Here is a 20649-nt window from a genome sequence, read left to right on the forward strand (position 1 = left end):
ATTATCTCAAGGAAAATGTATCTTTTACATATGCTCACGAAAAGGTGATATAAAAATGTAATAAATAGCAACAACCCCTTATAAATATGCACAAGAATTACAAAAAAAGCCTGACTTGCCTAAAGTAAAGAGAGAAATTACAATGATACATTTTGGTTGTGTATTGCCATAGGTATGAAAGAGCCCCAGCAGCTTTTCTTGACACACTTCTGCTGAATAATTCATTGACTTAAAGGACTGTGTTCGTACAAGGTATTGCAGTGGATCCAGGTAAATGATGGGACATCAACTGGGATACCCTGTTTAATTAACCAAACACTCACAAACTCAAACAGTCCCGAATTGCGCATATAAATCAAATAAGGGTTGTTTAGCAGTCTTGCAATGCTTTTTGGATCTGGATTGGAGCTTCATCTCTGTCAAGTATTAATCCACAATGAGATGCCACTTTCTGTGAGTGCCTCGAATATATTGTCCACTGACAGGAAAGGGGAGGAGTCAATTGCCTTCATTGGCTGTCTTCTCTGTGCTGTGGGACCAGAAATAAACAATAACATTATCGACGGTGCCCCCTCTTGTCCCAGAGTAATATTGCTTAACAAAGATTAGCCACAAAGGTGATCCTTGGACACACTTGTGTGACAGGACTTCATGCCAGGTCATCAGAGAGAGGGTGCGCAGCATTCTTCTTAATGGCCATCAGTTTTGTCTTTGTTCTCTCTTCTACTACTGCCTTCAGGGGTGGGGGTTCAAGAATACATCCCATAATTGAGCCTGCCTTTTTAATCAGCTTGTCATTTTGGTGATCCTTGCTTGAAGTGATGTTACCAACTCACCAGACTACAGCACAGAAAATCACAAGGGAAGTTGTAGAGCACATCAAGGATGTCATTACCCACATTAAGTAAAATTATACAAACAAGAAACAAGTATACATTTGTCAGTGTAGCTGAATAACCTATGACCTGTGGATAATAAAAGAGAGAACTTACTGGTACTAGAGGTTATGTTTCTGAATATAGATAGGATGAAAGGGACTGTGCAGAATGATTTATTTCAATTGATTGGATGCCTTGTATTACTGTACCAAAAAATACAATTTTTATTTCTAATAAAGGGGCTTAAGGAAAACACATTCATCAGTACTTCCTTCAGTATAACGTTCTTCATGAAATATCTCACTCTCTACTTGTGCAGACCATTTGAAGCCAACTGATACACATTTTCTTCTTTATTATTCTATGCCTCTTGAATCAATGCTTGAGCATCATGGTTAAGGAATTTGCTATTTTTTTTCACAGATGCCCTAACTGGTGATGCTATTTCTTTTGACTTCCCTGTAACTTCATAAGGCACTATTCATCAAGAAATATCAGCATGTTAGACTGAAAGTCTGTTTTTTAAGTAAGTGCAGGCAGCATAATGAGTGACTGGGTCAGCTCAAATTTACACCCATGACTATTCATCTATCTATTCCTCCTAACAGTGATAATTCAAGTCAATAACAAGGCAAAGATTGCTATGCTAAGGTGGGTTGACATGTTGCACTAAAACTGAACGTCAGTGTTGATCTCTACTTTGTGTTCTGTCTGCTCACATTAAGCTGCAGATTTGTGATCTTAAATACAGTAAGTGAGTTCATAAAATGGCTAGATAGTTTAACAGTGTCAAAATATACTGGAAGAACTGTGTAAGTCCTGTTCTTAGGTCAAGCATTCATACATCTCTACAGTGCTGGTCCAGGCCACCCTGATAAGAAAAGTGCCATATTTTACCTTTCAGCACATTTTTACGTAATGTAAAGGTTGTATATTCATTACTCCGACAATGAATCTTTAATCCATTAACAGGTATTTGAGTGCCTTCTGTGTGAGCATACTGAGAAGAATAATGTGTTAATGGTAGCAGCATGATTCCTCTAGAATTATTTTGCATTGATAGTTTGAATTTTTGTTTATTCTAAATGGCTCTCTAATATTTTGCATCCTTAGATGCAGAAGAAAACTTTTGAACAAGGATATGAAAACTTGACCATTATCTTCAAAAATGTTCCACCAGGCAAATATTGTATTGATGGATTTGTAGAAGCTCGTCGCAAAAGTGGACCAACTAAAAAAAAATGTATTAGTCTGGGAGCCTTGCACAATGGTGAGTACATTATTGAACAGTAAATCAAAGACAAAATGTTGGCAGTCTTCAACTGACTGCACTCCCATAATCAATAAGCATCAGTTCATTACAGAAGCTGTCCACGTAAGGAAATTACTGTCATAAATAAAACTAATCATGTGGACAGGAAATAGAGTATACTGGACAAACATTTCACCCACCTCTTGATATTTATTTGTTTAAAATAGCTCAATCTTTCCTTGTAATTCACAGTCTGCATTCCTCCAATCAACCTAATACTTCCCCAGAGATTCTCTAGTTCTTTTATGGCACTTTTTAATATAGAGACCAAAGCTGCACACAATATTTGAAAGGAGGCCTCACAAGTGTATTGTATGATCTGAGCTTGATCTCCTTTGGCTTGAACTTGACACATTGATCTACATAAATCAATATCCTATTAGTGTAGCTTCCTTTTAAACTCTTGGGTAAAAACTCTTTGACTTGTTCCAAGCTGATTTTAGCCTCTTTAATGCAGGAAATATATCTGTCCTTCTAATTCCCTGTAATGTAATTAATATTCCCTATAGTTTCTAATGTCCTTGCAAGAAATTCCCCAAAAAATGTTAATTTCCAATGTTGCTAAAATAGCTTTTAGGATTGATATTTGTATTTTCAACAATAGTCTGCTTTAACTGTTTGTGGCATTTCAATTACCCTTTTTTGATAGATACTCTTGTTTTCACTGTTACCATTGAAGTTATAAGTCCTCTAGGCCTCCTACTCCTACTCTTTCTCTCTTTCTAAACTTTGCTCCACTGAGATTTGATATTTATTCGAAATGTTTTGATTTATTTGTCCAGTAGTTCAATTAAATTTAATTCAGTTTATTTTTGTAAAGCTTTCTTCACTAAGTGCAGGCACAAAGTGCTGTAACAGGTTTTCTGGTAAAATGCAAAAACAAGCTTTCAAAATTGCTAATTGCATAATGAGTACACATACAGTAAATAAACACAATTGTTAAAACAGTTTAAAAAACAGGTTGAAATTGATTAATATAAATATAGCCCAGAAGTATCTGTCCATTAATTAATTGGCCAGTTGACAACCAAGATTTTAGACAAAGTCACAGTCATGGAGAACTCGGTCAACTGGCCACCCACCCACTACTGGCTAGTCTGTGTTGAATCTGTTCAAGGTTATCTGATCAGATGACAGAATCTTTCCATCTGATGATTCAAAGGCTCCCAGGATATGGGTAATTCTTCCATTGGCAGGAAAACAGCTTAGTAAAGCATACTATATAATATACTACTACCATTACTGTACTATACTGTATTATTTGTATTGTACTGTATTAGGGGCATAGAGTTCATGGTGACCCATCTAGGTGGTTGCTATTACCTTTCCTGGTACTTTTCCAAATAATGGAATCATAGAGCAGATACATTGATAATAGCAATGTGATGTTGGCGCCTGTCTGGCTTCCCTAATCTGTATACATGCTCCCTAGGAAATAGTTCAGACAGGCAGCCCTGCTGGAGATCTCCAAGGCTGCTGTGAGGTAGTCATTATGTCACAGACTGACCCAGAAGTGCTTACAGGCTTTGCTGTGTATTGGGATCAAAGCCAAGACAGACACTAAAGGAGGCTTGTGTGTCCCAACCAGGTGAGTTTGGAGTTTGGAGAGTAGTGGTAACAAGAAGTTACCTGGAGAATGATGTGACAAGGGCAGTTTATAAGTGACAAAAGAGTCTATAGTGGACAGGATTGGTCTTTTTTGGAAGTTATTTGTCATCATGATCATGGACCTTGTTTTTTATTTTTATTTTATTTTTTACAGTCTTTTTCAAGGCCTCTAAAAATAAAAAAGTAGCATTTGGGTTGTTTATAGAGGTCAAGAATTTTATTGATACAATCTGTTTTTGTTTTGGAACGTTTTTGAAGATGCTAATTTTGAAATACATCTTCCTGAGGTGACATTTTGTTTTTAGTATCAGCCATGCCATTTGTATGCTGTTTGTAATGCACAGTTACCAGGCTGCTGCTAGGCAAGGTGTCCGAGAGTGTGCAAAGTGAGCTTGTGACTAATGTAAAACTTAATATCCTTGCGTCATCCATCTTAAGGCTCTCTCACAAATTGTCTTCTGTTCAATTTTTATTTACATCTTCTGTTTTGGCTTAAGCTATGTGAAATATTCTGATTTTTGACTCTCATGCAATGTATCTTGATTTACGATTTTGTGTCATATTGTGGTCTTCGTTTACTGTTTTGTTGTCCTTTGCACATTATTACTACTATGCTCTGCCACCTTATTCTGTCCTACTTTTAAAAAAACTGCTGCCACCTCTGCAGTCAATACAAAATCTGCTTTTGAGTAGCTGTGCAGTGGAGTTCAAGGCGTGCATGACCACCCAACTGTTCACAATAGCTCCTTAACCACACCCACACATAAACGTTCTTTAGAGTTTAGTTCTTGTAAAACTTTATCATAACTGGGAAAATGTGTTATATACTGTTTGAAACTGGAAAAAATCAAATTCGCACTTAGAGTATCTGTACAAAAATACCTGGCAGGATCTAAAAAATAACATTTTAGAATAAACATTTAAATTGAAGAAGCAGGTTCTCTCCCCTCTTTTACTCCATTTATCTTTATTCACTTATTCCATCCATCCATCCATTGTCTAACCCGCTGAATCCGAATACAGGGTCACGGGGGTCTGCTGGAGCCAATCCCAGCCAACACAGGGCACAAGGCAGGAACCAATCCTGGGCAGGGTGCCAACCCACCGCAGTTATTCACTTATTAACTTATCTATTTACTTATTTTTACTAGCTTAAAGGTTTATTCTGCTGGCCTAGCTCTCTTTCTCAGGGGTGGGGGTCGATTTGTTTTGAACTTTTTTTTTTTGTAAAACTTTAGTTATTTGTATGGAATATTATTTGATTTTAATAAAATCAATAAATATTATAAAAAATGTGCCTTAATTAAAATGTAATTTGGTTTGTGTATTTTATGATCATGAAATCCTTATAGTTTAATTGCTGCTATACTCAATATTGTATAATACTCCTAACTAAGAACTCTGAGCAGGTTTCTCTTGTTTGTGTTTTTAAAATTGGTTTATAAAAGCATTTATTGTTTACAGCTATGAACAACTGATTCTGTGATTCTTTGTTGGTTGGATTTCACGTTTTAAATTTGGGCAATGAAAATACCCATTTACTATTAAATCCCATCTACACTTGCTTAATAATAGTGTCATACTAGGGGGATTCACCCGCCAACCCCCAGGTTTGGTTAACTGGATATACAATTTAAAGAGATTTTTTTTTAAAATTTCATTCATTTTGTATTTCTTGATATTTGCCAGTAATACAGTAAAGCTGTCATGAATGAGTTATATCCTTTAAGCCAGCTTCTGCTGCTGCCGTGCTGGATGTTCTGCATGTTGCACTGCGCGACGATCATTTAAAAGCCTGTACAGCAGCCGTCCTTTTGTCTCACTTCCTTGTCTTGAGGGACGTTAAAGTGTCTCTGAGAAATTGTTTGTAAGGAGGGCATGAAATGCAAGTAGTCTCACAGGACTTCAAACTGTCTTCTGAGAAGATCACGTGTCAATTTTTTTTTTATTATAATAGAGAGAAATATTTACACTGGCAGATCTATAGCACACATGGAGGCTATATCTCTATCCTTTGTACTACTTGTACATGGAAACGGCAGTTTTGGAGTACACTGGAATTAGAATGTGACACAGAAATATCAGAATTCAAGGAGGGATCATGTTCATAAAGACTTATATTTAAATACACAAAACTTGGGATGTGTAGCCAGAATCATAGTCAAAGTGCAGAGGAAAAAGGGGAAAGCTAGAAAGGTTTACTGTATGTAACCAGAGCCAATAGTTACAAAGACATAATTCTTCGTTATAGGGTAGAAACTGTGTTCATTGTTGTGATACTGCAAGGTGCACAGAAAAAAATGAGAAAAGGACCTGGAGGTATGGGTAAACAGAATACACGCAATGAGCTGCAGATAAAACGACATTAACAAAACCAAAGAGAATAAAAGTAGCAAGACATGAAGAGTCTTACTCGTGGTTTTATACATGAACAATTGCAAAGCTTTTTCTTTTACCTAGCCACAAAATTAGATAGTACTTTATTCAAAATGGCAATTTTTATACTGTTGCAGAAATAACTATAATAAGTGTGACTTCAGGGGGAACGCCTTATATGTAGCAAATGAGCCACAAAATGGTGTTGCAGTAAAATAAAAAGTAATGTTAGATAATAAACTTTTTTTTTTTTTTAATTTATTAATTTTATTACAATCAATACAAAGCAATCAAATTTTTACAAAAAAAAGAATTATGTTAAGAACAGATCGATCCCCACCCCTGAGAGAGAGCGCAAGCCAAACTGCGTGAAATTTAAGGCTTGTAAAAATACCTAAATTAATAAATTCTCTGTGCTTTATAAACTTATTTTAAAATATTACTGATTAGATCCTGCCATGTTTTGAAAAAAGTCTGTACAGATCCTCTAACTGAGTATTTGATTTTTTCCAATTTCAAATAATATAACACATCAGTTTCCCCACTGACTTAAAGAGGAGAGTTTGGGTTCTTCCAGTTTATCAGAATAAGTCTGCGTGCCAAAAGTGTAGTGAATGCAATCACAATTTGTTTGTCTTTCTCCACTTTAAGACCCTCTGGAAGAACCCCAAACACAGCTGTTAATGGGTTAGGAGGGATTGTGAGTCCAAGGCTGTCTGAGAGGTAATTAAAAATTTTTGTCCAGAATAATGTTAATTTGGTGCAGGCCCAGAACATGTGACCCAGTGAGGCTGGAACTTGGTTGCAACGTTCGCAGGTTGGATCATGCCCTGGAAACATTTTGGAAAGTTTTAATCGAGACAGATGTGCTCGATATATAATTTTGAGTTGTATAATTGTATGCTTTGCACATATGGAGCTCGAGTGAATTCTCTGCATTGCTACTTTCCACTCCTTTTCTGATATATTAATTGAGAGATCTTTTTCCCAGTGTCCTCTTGGATCTTTGAAAGGGAGGGATTGTAAAATGATTTTATATATTGTATAGATGGAGTCTAAGTCCTTGAGATTGAGCAATATTTTTTCCAGCGTGGATGAGGGTGCAAGATGAGGAAAATCTGGAAGGTTCTGTTTAACAAAGTTCCTGATTTGAAGATAGTGAAAGAAATGCGTAGCTGGAATGTTAAATTTGGAATGTAATTGTTCACAGGATGCAAAGACGTTGTCTATATAAAGATCTCTAAGCAAGTTAATTCCAAATTTTTTCCAGATATTAAAAACTGCATATGTTTGTGAGGGTTGAAAGAGGTGGTTCTTTTGCAGAGGTGCCACAGAAAGAAGCTTCTCCATCTTAAAATGCTTTCTACATTGGTTCCAGACTCTAAGTGAGTGGAGCACAATTGGGTTATTAGTGTATTGCCGATAACGTGTGTTTATTGGAGCACAGAGCAAGGAATACAAAGAAGTACTGCAGGATTTTACTTCTATTGCGGTCCATGCCTGTGTATGTTCTTCTATTTGTGTCCAGGTTCTTATCGACTGTATATTTGCCGCCCAATAATAAAACTGGAAGTTAGGTAGAGCCATGCCGCCTTCTGCCTTTTGTCTTTGTAGGGTCGCTCTTTTGATGCGTGGATGTTTAGAATTCCAAATAAATGAGGTTATTGTTGAATCCAATTGCTTAAAGAACGATTTATTAATGTATATTGGTATGTTTTGAAATAAAAAAAGGAGCTTAGGAAGAATATTCATCTTAACAGTGTTAATTCTTCCAGCTAGTGTGAGAATAAACTTTTTAATGTTGCCTCCTTGCCAAGTATAGAAATTCCTTTAAGTTCTCTACATTAACAAGAATACTTTAGAGAACTATCGTATCTTATCTAGAAAAACTCTTTTTGTATGGCATCTTTTTTATTTAGTATTTTGTAAATTCTTAATTAATTTGTAATATCCTTTTTGTCTTTCTTTTATGTTAATTTAAATTTAAGTTAAATTTCCACTTCCACCACCACTAATGTGTTGATTTTTCCTGGATACGACGGCAGCCATTATTATGCCAGTGCGCTCATTACGCATGAGCTGTTAGGTGGTGAAGTGGTGAAAGAGATAACCAATTAGAGGCAGGGGGTGATTAAGGGGCCAGAATGACTAGGCCATGGTGGGCAATTTAGCCTAGACTTCGGGAAACACCCTAGTCTTTATGAAGGATGCCCAGGGATTTTCTATGACCACAGAGATTGAGGACATTGGACGTCCGATGGACAGCTCCATTTTTACAGCACAGTGTGCCCATCACATTTAAACCACAGGGTAAGTGGCTCCAGTTGGCTTCACTAACACTTCTTCCACTCAGAACTCAATGCTTTTTCCTAGATGGTCTCCCATCCAAGTACTGGCTAGTCCTGAACATGCTTAGCTTCAGGTGGATGACCTGTTCTGAAGTGAATGTGTCTGGCTGCTTTTTTATTTATACTTTTTTATTACTATGTTAATGTCCACAGCAAGAACAAACTCCCAACAGAAAAAAAAACAAAAAAAAAAAAACCCAATTGCTACCATAAAAGACAAGCTGTCTTGTTTTCAATCTAGTACTGGCAATCAGACGCACATGTCTTAAATTGTTGGCCATTTAAGCACTATCCCTCACCCCGTCACTTAGCCCCTTCTACAAAGAGGTTCTGTGCCTATGTGGGATGAAACTAGCAGTGCTAATAATAGCAGCAGCAAATGAATATTGAAACAAGTTTCAAATGAAGTGGCTGTTTGAACTGTATACACCAGCAATAAAATGAGCTACTCTATTTGTTAATGCTAAAATAAAATATAAAAGGTTAAATAAAATAAAATAACAAAATTAAAATTTTGAAGCGTAAAGCATATCTCTGTAATAATATAACATATACTGCATCACAGAGACAAGCAGTTACAACAATGTGGGAAAAACAGAAACTAAATTTGTGTCAGCTGTTCGGTTTGGTAAATAAACTTAATTTTGCCAAAAAACGAATAGTTAAATGTTACATTTTCCCAGTTGTATACAATGACAGTGAAACTTGGACTTTGGATAGGGGAACAGCACTTTGAGCAATGGTGCCATTGACAAATGCTGAAAATATTTAATGAAGAAGTCTTAAGGAGAGTGGCTAGAGTGAAACATCTCTTAAAGGATTTAGCAATAGGCAAGAAAACAAAGAACATACTGTATAACGAGTGGGTTAGTAGAAAAACTGCTGGTGATGATTATTGAGGGAAGCATGGATGAAAGTAGTGGAAAAGGAAGACCAAAATTAACCTGGATGGAAGAATTCATGAAGTGATCATAATTAAGGAATTAAGGCCAAATAAAGAGGCTAGTGAAGAATCAGAGATTCTGGAGTTTATGTCTGTGAAACCTCTGATAGGGAACGACACTACAGTTGTGCTTGAAAGTTTGTGAACTTTCGAACTTTCTATATTTCTGCATAAATATGACCTAAAACATCATCAGAATTTCACTCAAGTCCTAAAAGTAGATAAAGAGAAACCAGTTAAACAAATGAGACAAAAATATTATACTTGATCATTTATTTATTAAGGAAAATGATCAAATATTACATATTTGGGAGTGGCAAAAGTATGTGAACCTTTGCTTTCAGTATCTGGTGTGACCCCCCTTTGCAGCAATAACTGCAACTAAACATTTCCGGTAACTTTTGATCATTCCTGCACACTGGCTTGGAGGAATTTTAGCCCATTCCTCCGTACAGAACAGCTTCAACTCTGGGATGTTGGTGGGTTTCCTCACATTAACTGCTTGCTTCAGGTCCTTCCACAATATTTCGATTGGATTAAGATCAGGACGTTGACTTGGCCATTCCAAAACATTTTTATTCTTCTTTAACCATTCTTTGGTAGAACGACTTGTGTGCTTAGGGTTGTTGTCTTGCAGCATGACCCACCTTCTCTTGAGATTCAGTTCATGGGCAGATGTCCTGACATTTTCCTTTAAAATTATCTGATATAATTCAGAATTTATTGTTCCATCAATGAAGGCAAGCTGTCCTGGCTCAGATGCAACAAAACAGGCCCAAACCATGATACTACCACCACCATGTTTCACAGATGGGATAAGTTTCTTATGCTGGAATGCAGTGTTTTCCTTTCTCCAAGCATAAAAAAAAGTTCTATTTTGGTCTCATCTCTCCACAAAACGTCCTTCCAATAGCCTTCTGGTTTGTCCTTGTGATCTTTAGCAAACTGCAGATGAGCAGCAATGTTTTTTTTGGAGAGCAGTGGCTTTCTCCTTGCAACCCTGCCATGCACACCATTGTTGTTCAGTTTTCTCCTGATGGTGGACTCATGAACATGAACATTAGCCAATGTGAGAGAGGCCTTCAGTTGCTTATAAGTTACCCTGGGATCTTTTGTGACCTCGCCGAATATTGCACGCCTTGCTCTTGGATTGATCTTTGTTGGTCGACCACTCCTGGGGAGGGTAACAATGCTCTTGAATTTCCTCCATTTGTACACAATCTGTCTGACTGTGGATTGGTGGAGTCCAAACTCTTTAGAGATGGTTTTGTAACCTTTTCCAGCCTGATGAGCATCAACAACTCTTTTTCTGAGGTCCTCAGAAATCTCCTTTGTTCGTGCCATGATACACTTCCACAAACATGTATGGTGAAGAGCAGACTTTGATAGATCCCTTTTCTTTAAATAACACAGGGTGCCCACCCACACCTGATTGTCATCCCATTAATTGAAAACACCTGACTTGAATTTCACCTTCAAACTAACTGCTAATCCTAGAGGTTCACATACTTTTGCCACTCACAAAAATGTAATATTCGATCATTTTCCTCAATAAATAAATGACCAAGTATAATATTTTTGTCTCATTTGTTTAATTGGTTTCTCTTTATCTACTTTTAGGACTTTCACACCGGAACCTTTGAAGTTGGGACAAACATAAAAAAAGGATAGATTTGGACAATTGAAGCACCAGTATTTTATAACATTTGAAATCTGAATCAATGTGACTCATCTATCATATTATTCTTTACAAAGTTTTTTTTTTTGCCAGCTAATGATTCAAATATAAATCTTACAATAGCAAATATCACTAAACGAAAAGAGGGATGCTCTGCCAAACAAGACTTTTAAAGCACTTTGTTACAAAAACAGCTTTAAAGATTTTGTTTAAAAGAAAATATCTTGAATTATCTTGAAGTTCACTAATTCAACAGTACAGATATAGTAATTTTTTATTTTAATTGTTAGTGTTGAATTTAAGCAGTATCTTTCAGTTACAGGAAAGAAAATGTGAGAGAATAAAATGTATGTGGTAAGATAAGTCATATAGACCTTGATTATATCTTCCCTTGTAAATCCTATGTTGAAAATCCCCCAAAATTATATCTTCTATTTTGCTGTTACATTGGAGGAATCCCCATGTCTGTCACAAATGAAATTCAAGTCTTGCAATATCCATCCATCCATTTTCCAACCCGCTAAATCCAAACACAGGGTCACGGGGGTCTGCTGGAGCCAATCCCAGCCAACACAGAGCACAATACAATACAATACAATACAGTTTATTTTTGTATAGCCCAAAATCACACAGGAAGTGCCGCAATGGGCTTTAACAGGCCCTGCCTCTTGACAGCCCCCCAGCCTTGACTCTCTGAGAAGACAAGGAAAAACTCCCAAAAACCTTGTAGGGAAAAATGGAAGAAACCTTGGGAAAGGCAGTTCAAAGAGAGACCCCTTTCCAGGTAGGTTGGGCATGCAGTGGGTGTCAAAAGAAGGGGGTCAATACAACACAATACACAGAACAGAACAAATCCTTAATACAGGATAATAATAAAAATTTTAGAAGTACGGAGCAGAATTTAACAGTAGATGATATCACATAATAAGATTTGATATTTTAGAGTTCTGAGACCTCATCCATCAAGCTGCCTCCCCATTTGGCCATTCCACGGCTGAAACGTTGCTCCGATGAAAGGACCCCTCTTTCCCATAATTCCTGTGATCCTCCATCAGGGATGACTTTACCATAGGCAGGCAAACAACTTGGCAGGTGGGCCGTGGCACCAATTGCCACATTTGGGTACCGAGAACAGAAACAGAATAGGTGAGGGTTAGTATTCAATTCTAACTATCATGTTACTTATGTTTTAGTTCTAATAACTAACAACAGAGATGCAGTCTGTACAGTTAATCAGCAGCTCTAGTCAGGATATGTTAAACTGAAGTAGTGAGTCTTCAGCCGGGATTTAAAGGCTGAGACTGAAGGGGCATCTCTTATAAAAGTAGGAAGACCATTCCACCGTTTAGGGGCCCTGTAACTAAAAGCTCGACCTCCCACTGTTATTTTATTAATCCTTGGCATCTTGAGATCTTAATTTGCACTCAGGTTTGTAAGTCATGATAAGTTCAGACAAGTAAGCCGGACCTTGGCCATTTAATGCTTTATATGTTAAAAGAAGGATTTTGAAAGCAGCCCTATACTCATTCATCCATTCCTTTAATTCACTAACACAACTAATTAAAAACAACATCGGAGAAACTTCATTTGATTTAAAAAAAAAGTTATAACTGGGTGTCATCTGCATACGAGTGAAAAATAGCATTATGTTTCCTAATGAGAGATCCCAGTGGAAGCATGTAAAGTGAAAACATTAAAGGTCCCAGTTCTGAGCCCTACGGGACACCATATTGAACTTCTGTGTATAATGATGGAGTACTGTCAGCACATTTCTGTACATATTATAATGGATTTGATAAATAAGAACTAAACCAAGCGAGCACGGGGCCTGTAAGCCCAACATCGTTTTCTAGCCTGTACAGTAAAATAGAATGGTCAATGGTGTCAAATGCTGCACTTAAGTCCAACAACATAATTACAGTGGAGTTTCCTTCATCAGAGGATATCAGAATGTCATTTACAACCCGTGTTAGTGCGTTTCTGTACTATGACCAGTGCGAAAGCCAGACTGGAATTTCTCAAATAAATTGTAATGCGTAAGGTGTGACTGAAGCTGACTGGTGACTACTTTTTCTAGTATTTTAGAGAGATGTGGTAAATTTGAAATAGGCCTATAGTTATTTAGTATGTGTGGGTCTAGGTCTGACTTTTTAAGTAAAGGTTTAATGACTGACACTTTTAGTGCATCAGGTACGGTGCCATGCAGTAATGAACTATTGATAATGGTTAGAATAGGCTGCAAGAACATCCATTGCACTTTTACTAGTTTTGTTGGCACTGGATCTAGGGAACAAGTAGTGGGCTTCATTTTAGTAATTAAAGTTAAGACTTCCTGGTGAGTTACAGGATTAAAATTATTAAAGTGCTGAATGCAATGTGGCAGGGTCTGCTAAGCTAGTATTTGGTTTGTACTGTGATGCTGAGATCTGGGATCTTATATTTTTAATTTTCTCATTGAAGAAGTTCATAAAGTCTGTACTGCTAATATCTGTTGGTATTTTGCACTGTTGATCTGAATTCCATTTGTTAATTTAGCCACTGTTCTAAACAGTACCCAGGATTTTTATTATTGCTATCTATTAATGTAGAATAGTATTCTGAGCGAGCTTTAAAGAGGGCTTTTTTATATTTTTAACACTCTCTGTCCATGCAATTTGAAAGACATGTAGCTTTGTTGTTCTCCATCTGCGCTCCAGTTTTGACACTCTAATTTAAGAGCTCGAGTATTTTCATTAAACCAGGGAGAGTTTCTATGTGCTTTGATCACTTTTGTTTTAGGGGAGCCACTGTGTCCAGAGCATCTCTCAAGGTCACATTATAATGTGATATTAGCTGATCTAAATTGTTTTCCATGTTTACATTTGATGTTAACTGATCTAAATGGTTTTCCACAATTACACTCGACTTACTCAAGGTATCTATAAATTTTGAAGCAGAATTACAATCTAGATGTCGCACTGTCTTTGTTTTAATCTGTGAGTGCGTTGGCATGGGCAGAACTAAATCAAATGTAATTAAGAAGTGATCGGAAATAACTACATTTAATGGAGTAATATTTAAATTTTGAATTTCAACTTTGTAAGTTATAATTAAGTCTAATGTGTGGTTATGATTATGAGTTGGACCTTTGACAATCTGACAAAATCCTACTGAATTTAACAAATAAGTAAAACATTTGCTAAAAGTGTCAGTTTCCACATCAATGTGTACATTAAAATCCCCCATCAGAACTATGTGATCATAATTTATAGCCAAATCAGATAGAAGGTTGCTAAATTCAGTCATGAACAATGAATATGGCCCTGGTGGTCTGTAGACTAGCACTATAATTGTGTTGGAATTTATTTTAATATTTAAAATGAATACCTCAAAGGATGTAAAGTTGCCTAAATTTTTAGAAGTGATTTGCATTTTGTTACAATGAATTATTCCAAGGCCTCCTCCTCGACCGGAATCTCTAGACTTATGAAGGAATGAGTATCTATCTGGTGACGCCTCAGCTAGGGGAACAGTGTCACATTTACTAAGCCAGGTTTCAGTAAGAAAACACAGATCAGATTTTGTACTTAATATAATATCATTTACCAAAACAGCTTTAGTGCCAAGAGAGCGAATGTTCAATAAACAGCATTTAAAACTGCATGGTTCTTTCTGAACTGCTGATATATATTTTTATTTTAATTTGAAGTAACAAGGCAGGAACAAATCCTGGGCAGGGTGCCAACCCACTGCAGCACACACACAAACACACCCACACACCAAGCACACACTAGGGCCAATTTAGAAGTCTTGCAATATACTTATGTAATTTGATCTTTATGAGTGTAAATTCCAGTTTACCTAAACAGTAGTTGGGCATCTACTTGATTGATCTATCAGTATTTTAAATTTGCTGTTACTATTAGTATGTATATATTATATATTCTGCTTTGAAAAGGGTACAATATTGGTCACTTGAGTGATAAAGGTGAGGTAATTTTAAAAAGCCATGGGATCACATTGCTGTTTTAGCTGTGGCATTGAATTGGTATCGGGTATTGTGAAATTTCACTGGTATTAAATACCAAAATTATAGTACAGTTCCATCTCAAGTGTTGGCAAAATTTGAGTTTTGGAGAGGGATTTAAATATAACTTATAAAGGTCTGAGTAAGGGATGGTGGAGAGCAAGCATCCAAACTCCTGCCTATAAAAATAGGTATGTCTTTACACTGTTTATTTTATACAGATTTATCTTCTTTTCATGCAAATTGAAAATTATGACAAGAAAGAATTAGTGTCTGGAGGTTACAACACATATCCTATTAGCTTCATTCTGCAAAAGTTATTTCAAAGGTTGTTTGAAACCATGAAACCACCTCACCAGCTACAACCTGGCATAAATCTGAATTGGTACCCCTTCTGATGTAGGTCTTTTGAATATACAATGATTTCTTTAATTATTACTCAATACTATGACATCTTTATGCTTTTCACATATATCTATAAACTTCTGAACATTTGCTTGAATTCTCTTTTCCAGGTCCAGGTTCACTGAAGATTGTGTTCTCGATCGTGGCCGCACTTCTACTACTACTGCTGCTAGCACTGCCACTGCTATTGGTGTTCTTCTGTTATGTGAAACCCAGAATTTCTGATCTTCACTTTCCTAAAACTTTGGTATGTAGACAATGTCAGCCTCTTAAGCACACAAATGAAATAATCAAACCCTCTTTGACAATATGAGTGCATTAGAACATTACAACAACTTTGACAAGAATGGGCTTTTCAGCCTAACAAGGCCTGTCAAGCCCTGTTCACCTAATTTCTTGAGAATTAGATTTATCTGCACCTCCTGCACCTTACTAAGAGTGTGACCTTGCTGTCTGGAGATATGTATTCCTGTTAGAGTTGCTCTAAGGAGTAGAGTCAAACAAAGAGAGCAATCTATAATTGACCCTCATAAATGTTCTAACTAAATTGACCAGACAGATGCTTGCACAGAACAGAGGTACCTAGCCGACCTGGATAAAGGTCTGACATTTGCTTTTGCTGCAGAATACCATTTGGGCTTAACCTAAAGAAAGTTCACAGAGCTACCATGTGGGCTCACTACCCACAAGATAAACAGTGAAGCTTAGGTCCCTCATAAATTAGATCATTGGTAAGAGTGAGATGGGCCTAGTCCTATGAGACCTTAGCATTGGAAAATAGCTCTTGGGATGTGAAACAAAATTTTTCTGGCAAAGGAGTTGGAATTCATTTAGTATACTGAAAAATTCCTCTTAGATATGGTCCAGATGGACTTTGTTTAAGTTGTTGCTAGTGCAAGCAGCTTCAAAAAGCTGTGGCCACACCCCTAGACCACTTGATGGACACCAGTATGTTAACATAAGCTATCAAGCTGAAGGAAGTCCTTCATAAATGGAAGGGCCCCAGATTTAACAGAAAGCTAACGGCAGGATATGCATGTATGAGTAGAGCTCGGTGAGATTCTTGTAAATGACTTTCAGGTGATCTCAAAGAGATTCTGTCTAACCAATTGATGACTTAGAAAAGGTAGGTTGGATACTGTCCTAGCTGTTGTTGGTCATACTGAGAAAATGGTGACTTCAGCAGGGGGATACCATTTTGTGTTGGAAAGAAAACTGTGAGAATTCCTATGCCTGATGAATATGCCTCAGAGGAGGCAGTGCAATATGTTTAGGCTTATATTTAGTGTGGTGTTCATCCCTATGAGGGCATGAAGAAGACTTATGATCCTCAGAGAGGTTTGTTTGGAGGTACTTCAAAAATATGGACTTCCAGATATACTACTGTATGCTCTACATTTTCTTTTATTGTTAGCATAGCACTACAAAAGAGGTGGTTTTGTTTCCACTATAATGTTCATGGGCAGAACATGAAGGTCAACAAAAACATTTATTTCTATAGCATATTTTCATACAAAACAATGTACAGTAATCCCTCGCTATATCGCGCTTCGACTTTCGCGGCTTCACTCTATCGCGGATTTTAAATGTAAGCACATCTAAATATAAATCACGGATTTTTCGCTGGTTCGCCGCTTTCTGCGGACAATGGGTCTTTTAATTTAGGTTACATGCTTCCTCAGTTTGATTGCCCAGTTGATTTCATACAAGGGACGCTATTGGCGGATGGCTTAGAAGCTACCCAATCAGCGCATGTATTACATATTAACTAAAACTCCTCAATGCTATAAGATATGCTTCCCGTGTGGCGCTTGCTTTGTTTGCTTCTCTGTCTCTCTCACTCTCTGCCTGACGGAGGGGGTGTGAGCAGAGGGGGCTGTTTACACAGTGGCTGTTTGCCTAGAAGATAGGACGCTCCTCTACAAAATGCCGCTTTATCGCGGTGCTTCTGTATACTTAAAAGCATGTATTGATTTTTTGATTGCTTTTCTTAGCGAGCGCTCTCTCTGACATTATCTGCTCTTCATGGCGCTCCTTTGAACATAAGATATGTTTGCATTGTTTTAATTGTGAGAAAGAACTGCCATCTCTGTCTTGTAATGAAGCACAGTTTAAACGTTTGACTAAAGGGTGTTATTTCATGTCTAGAGGGCTCTAATAATGTTAACAGTGTGGGAGAGTTTATAAGGGCTTAAAATATATAAAAATAACCATACAAACATATGGTTTCTACTTCGCAGATTTTCACCTATCGCGGGGGGTCTGGAACGCAACCCCCGCGATCGAGGAGGGATTACTGTAGTAGCTTAAATTGCTTTACAAGATGTCAAGGAGAAAGTTACATTTACAATTAATTATTAATTATTACAAACAATTAAGATTATGAAATAGTACTAAAGAATAAGTAATAGAAAAAGGTAAGGTCAGAAGGCTGGGAGGACAGAAAAAACAAAAAAAACTCCAGTTAGGCTGAAGAAAAAAACTAAATCTACAGGGGTTCTAAGGCCAAAAGACCACCCAGCCCCCACTGGGCATTCTACCTAACATACAGTTAGGTCCATAAATATTTATACAGAGACAATATTTTTCTAATTTTGGTTCTGTACATTACCACAATGAATTTTAAATGAAACAACTCAGATGCAGTTGAAGTGCAGATTTTCAACTTTAATTCAGTGGGGTGAACAAAACGATTGCATAAAAATGTGAGGCAACTAAAGCATTTCTTTAATAAAATCCCTTCATTTCAGGATCTCAAAAGTAATTGGACAATTGACTCAAAGGCTATTTCATGGGCAGGTGTGGGCAAGTCCGTCGTTATGTCATTATCAATTAAGTAGATAAAAGGCCTGGAGTTGATTTGAGGTGTGGTGCTTGCATGTGGAAGATTTTGCTGTGAACAGACAACATGCGGTCAAAGGAGCTCTCCATGCAGGTGAAAGAAGCCATCCTTAAGTTGCGAAAACAGAAAAAAACCATCCGAGAAATTGCTACAATATCACGAATGGCAAAAAGCAACACAAAAAGACCTGGACGTCCACAGAAGATAACAGTGGTGGATGATCGCAGAATCATTTCCATGGTGAAGATAAACCCTTTCACAACAGTCAACCAAGTAAACAACACTCTCCAGGGGGTAGTAGTATCGATATCCAAGTCTACCATAAAGAGAAGACTGCACTGCAAGGTGCAAGCCACTCATAAGCCTCAAGAATAGAAAGGCTAGATTGGACTTTGCTAAAGAACATCTAAAAAAGCCAGCACAGTTCTGGAAAAACAGTCTTTGGACAGATGAAACCAAGATCAACCTCTACCAGAATGATGGCAAGAAAAAAGTATGGAGAAGGCGTGGAACAGCTCATTATCCAAAGCATACCACATCATCTGTAAAACACGGCGGAGGCAGTGTGATGGCTTGGCGTGCATGGCTGCCAGTGGCATTGGGACACTAGTGTTTACTGATGATGTGACAGAGGACAGAAGCAGCCAAATGAATTCTGAGGTGTTCAGACACATAGTGTCTGCTCAAATCCAGCTAAAGGCAGTCAAATTGATTGGGTGGTGTTTCATGATACAGATGGACAATGACCCAAAACATACAGCCAAAGCAACCCAGGAGTTTATTAAAGCAAAGAAGTGGAAAATTCTTGAATGGCCAAGTCAGTCACCTGATCTTAACCCAATTGAGCACGCATTTCACTTGTCAAGACTAAACTTCGGACAGAAAGGCCCACAAACAAACAGCAACTGAAAGCTGCTGCAGTAAAGGCCTGGCAGAGCATTAAAAAGGAGAAAACCCAACATCTAGTGATGCCCATGAGTTCAAGACTTCAGGCTGTCATTGCCAGCGAAGTGTGTTCAACCAAGTATTAGAAATGAACATTTTATTTCCAGTTATTTAATTTGTCCAATTACTTTTGAGCCCCTGCAATAAAGGGATTGTGTTAAAAAATACTTTAGTTCCCTCACATTTTAATGCAATCTTTTTGTTCAACCCACTGAATTAAAGCTAAAAGTCTGCACTTCAATTGCATCTGAGTTGTTTCATTTAAAATTCATTATAATAATGTACAGAAGCAAAATTAGAAAAAAGTGTAGGGGGACAGGCATTCCAAAATATATGGCAGAGCAAGATTATGTAAGGCTTTAAAAACCATAAGTAGTATTTTTAAATCAGTTCTGAAAGACATGGAGTACAGTGGTGCCAACAGCCCTGTCCTTGTGCTTCTCGATGACTGTCTGGACTTTTTTCGTAAAAATTTTATGCTTAAGGTATGAAATATTGAGGTGACCTAAACCTGAATCCCCAATAACAAGTACATCACCAAAGTTTGCCGGCATGACAGGAGAACGAAGAGGGTCAACACGATTTTGGATGGTGCCACTTGCCTGAGATGATGGAGGTGATCTAACCTTGAGTCCCCACCTGCATTGCTGAAAGAATCAGGAGGATAGTGAAACTGAGAAATAGGGTTATTGCAGTGATGGCAGTACTGTTGATGTTGTAGTAGTGATGAAGAGGGATGAAGTTTAATTTAGTGTTTAGTCTATATTCACATTCTCTGCCCATGTCACAAGTATTGGTAGTGACCCAAAGAATTTCATTTTATCTTTGTGATCAAAAGATGAATAATGTATATAAAATGGACAAAAAAGTAGATGGAAGAGCCAAAAATCTGAAGATCCAGCAATCAAAGCCAAAATGTTGATCAAAAGTCAGGGCCAAAAGTCCATTACAAAATGTCCCAAAAACCTCATAAAAGAGAATTTACCCAGATAATTTAGCACAAATGAAATTCAATGATTGTGTTTGAATTCTGATCAACACATTGTTGTTGGTAGCAGTGTTGTGTAACCTAAAATGGCCGTAATAATGTGTCTTCAAAATGGCACCATATTTACATCAACAAAATAATGTGAAAAACATGATAATTTTAGACAAGCTATACATTCACATATTTAATTTCAAACTAATTATAACACTGGGTAGAAGTAACAAAAATGAGATTCCTCCACAGGGTAGTCTTTTTGAGCATTTACTGTGGGTACCCTCTGCATGTCTTCTGCAGGATGTGTATTTTGTGTGGTGTATTCT

General features: G+C 37.2%; 1 protein-coding gene across 1 annotated transcript in view; it reads left to right on the forward strand.

Moving 5' to 3' along the window:
* Positions 1-20649, forward strand: part of LOC120535835 — a 69237-nt gene that overhangs the window by 42444 nt on the left and 6144 nt on the right. Inside the window, exons 5-6 of the mRNA XM_039763945.1 lie at positions 1992-2148; positions 15665-15801. Of these exons, the coding sequence (XP_039619879.1) occupies positions 1992-2148; positions 15665-15801 (294 nt within the window). The remainder of the gene's footprint in view (positions 1-1991; positions 2149-15664; positions 15802-20649) is intronic.

The sequence above is a fragment of the Polypterus senegalus genome, chromosome 9 (genome assembly GCF_016835505.1).
Source record: "Polypterus senegalus isolate Bchr_013 chromosome 9, ASM1683550v1, whole genome shotgun sequence".
NCBI classification, from domain to species: Eukaryota; Metazoa; Chordata; class Cladistia; order Polypteriformes; family Polypteridae; genus Polypterus; species Polypterus senegalus.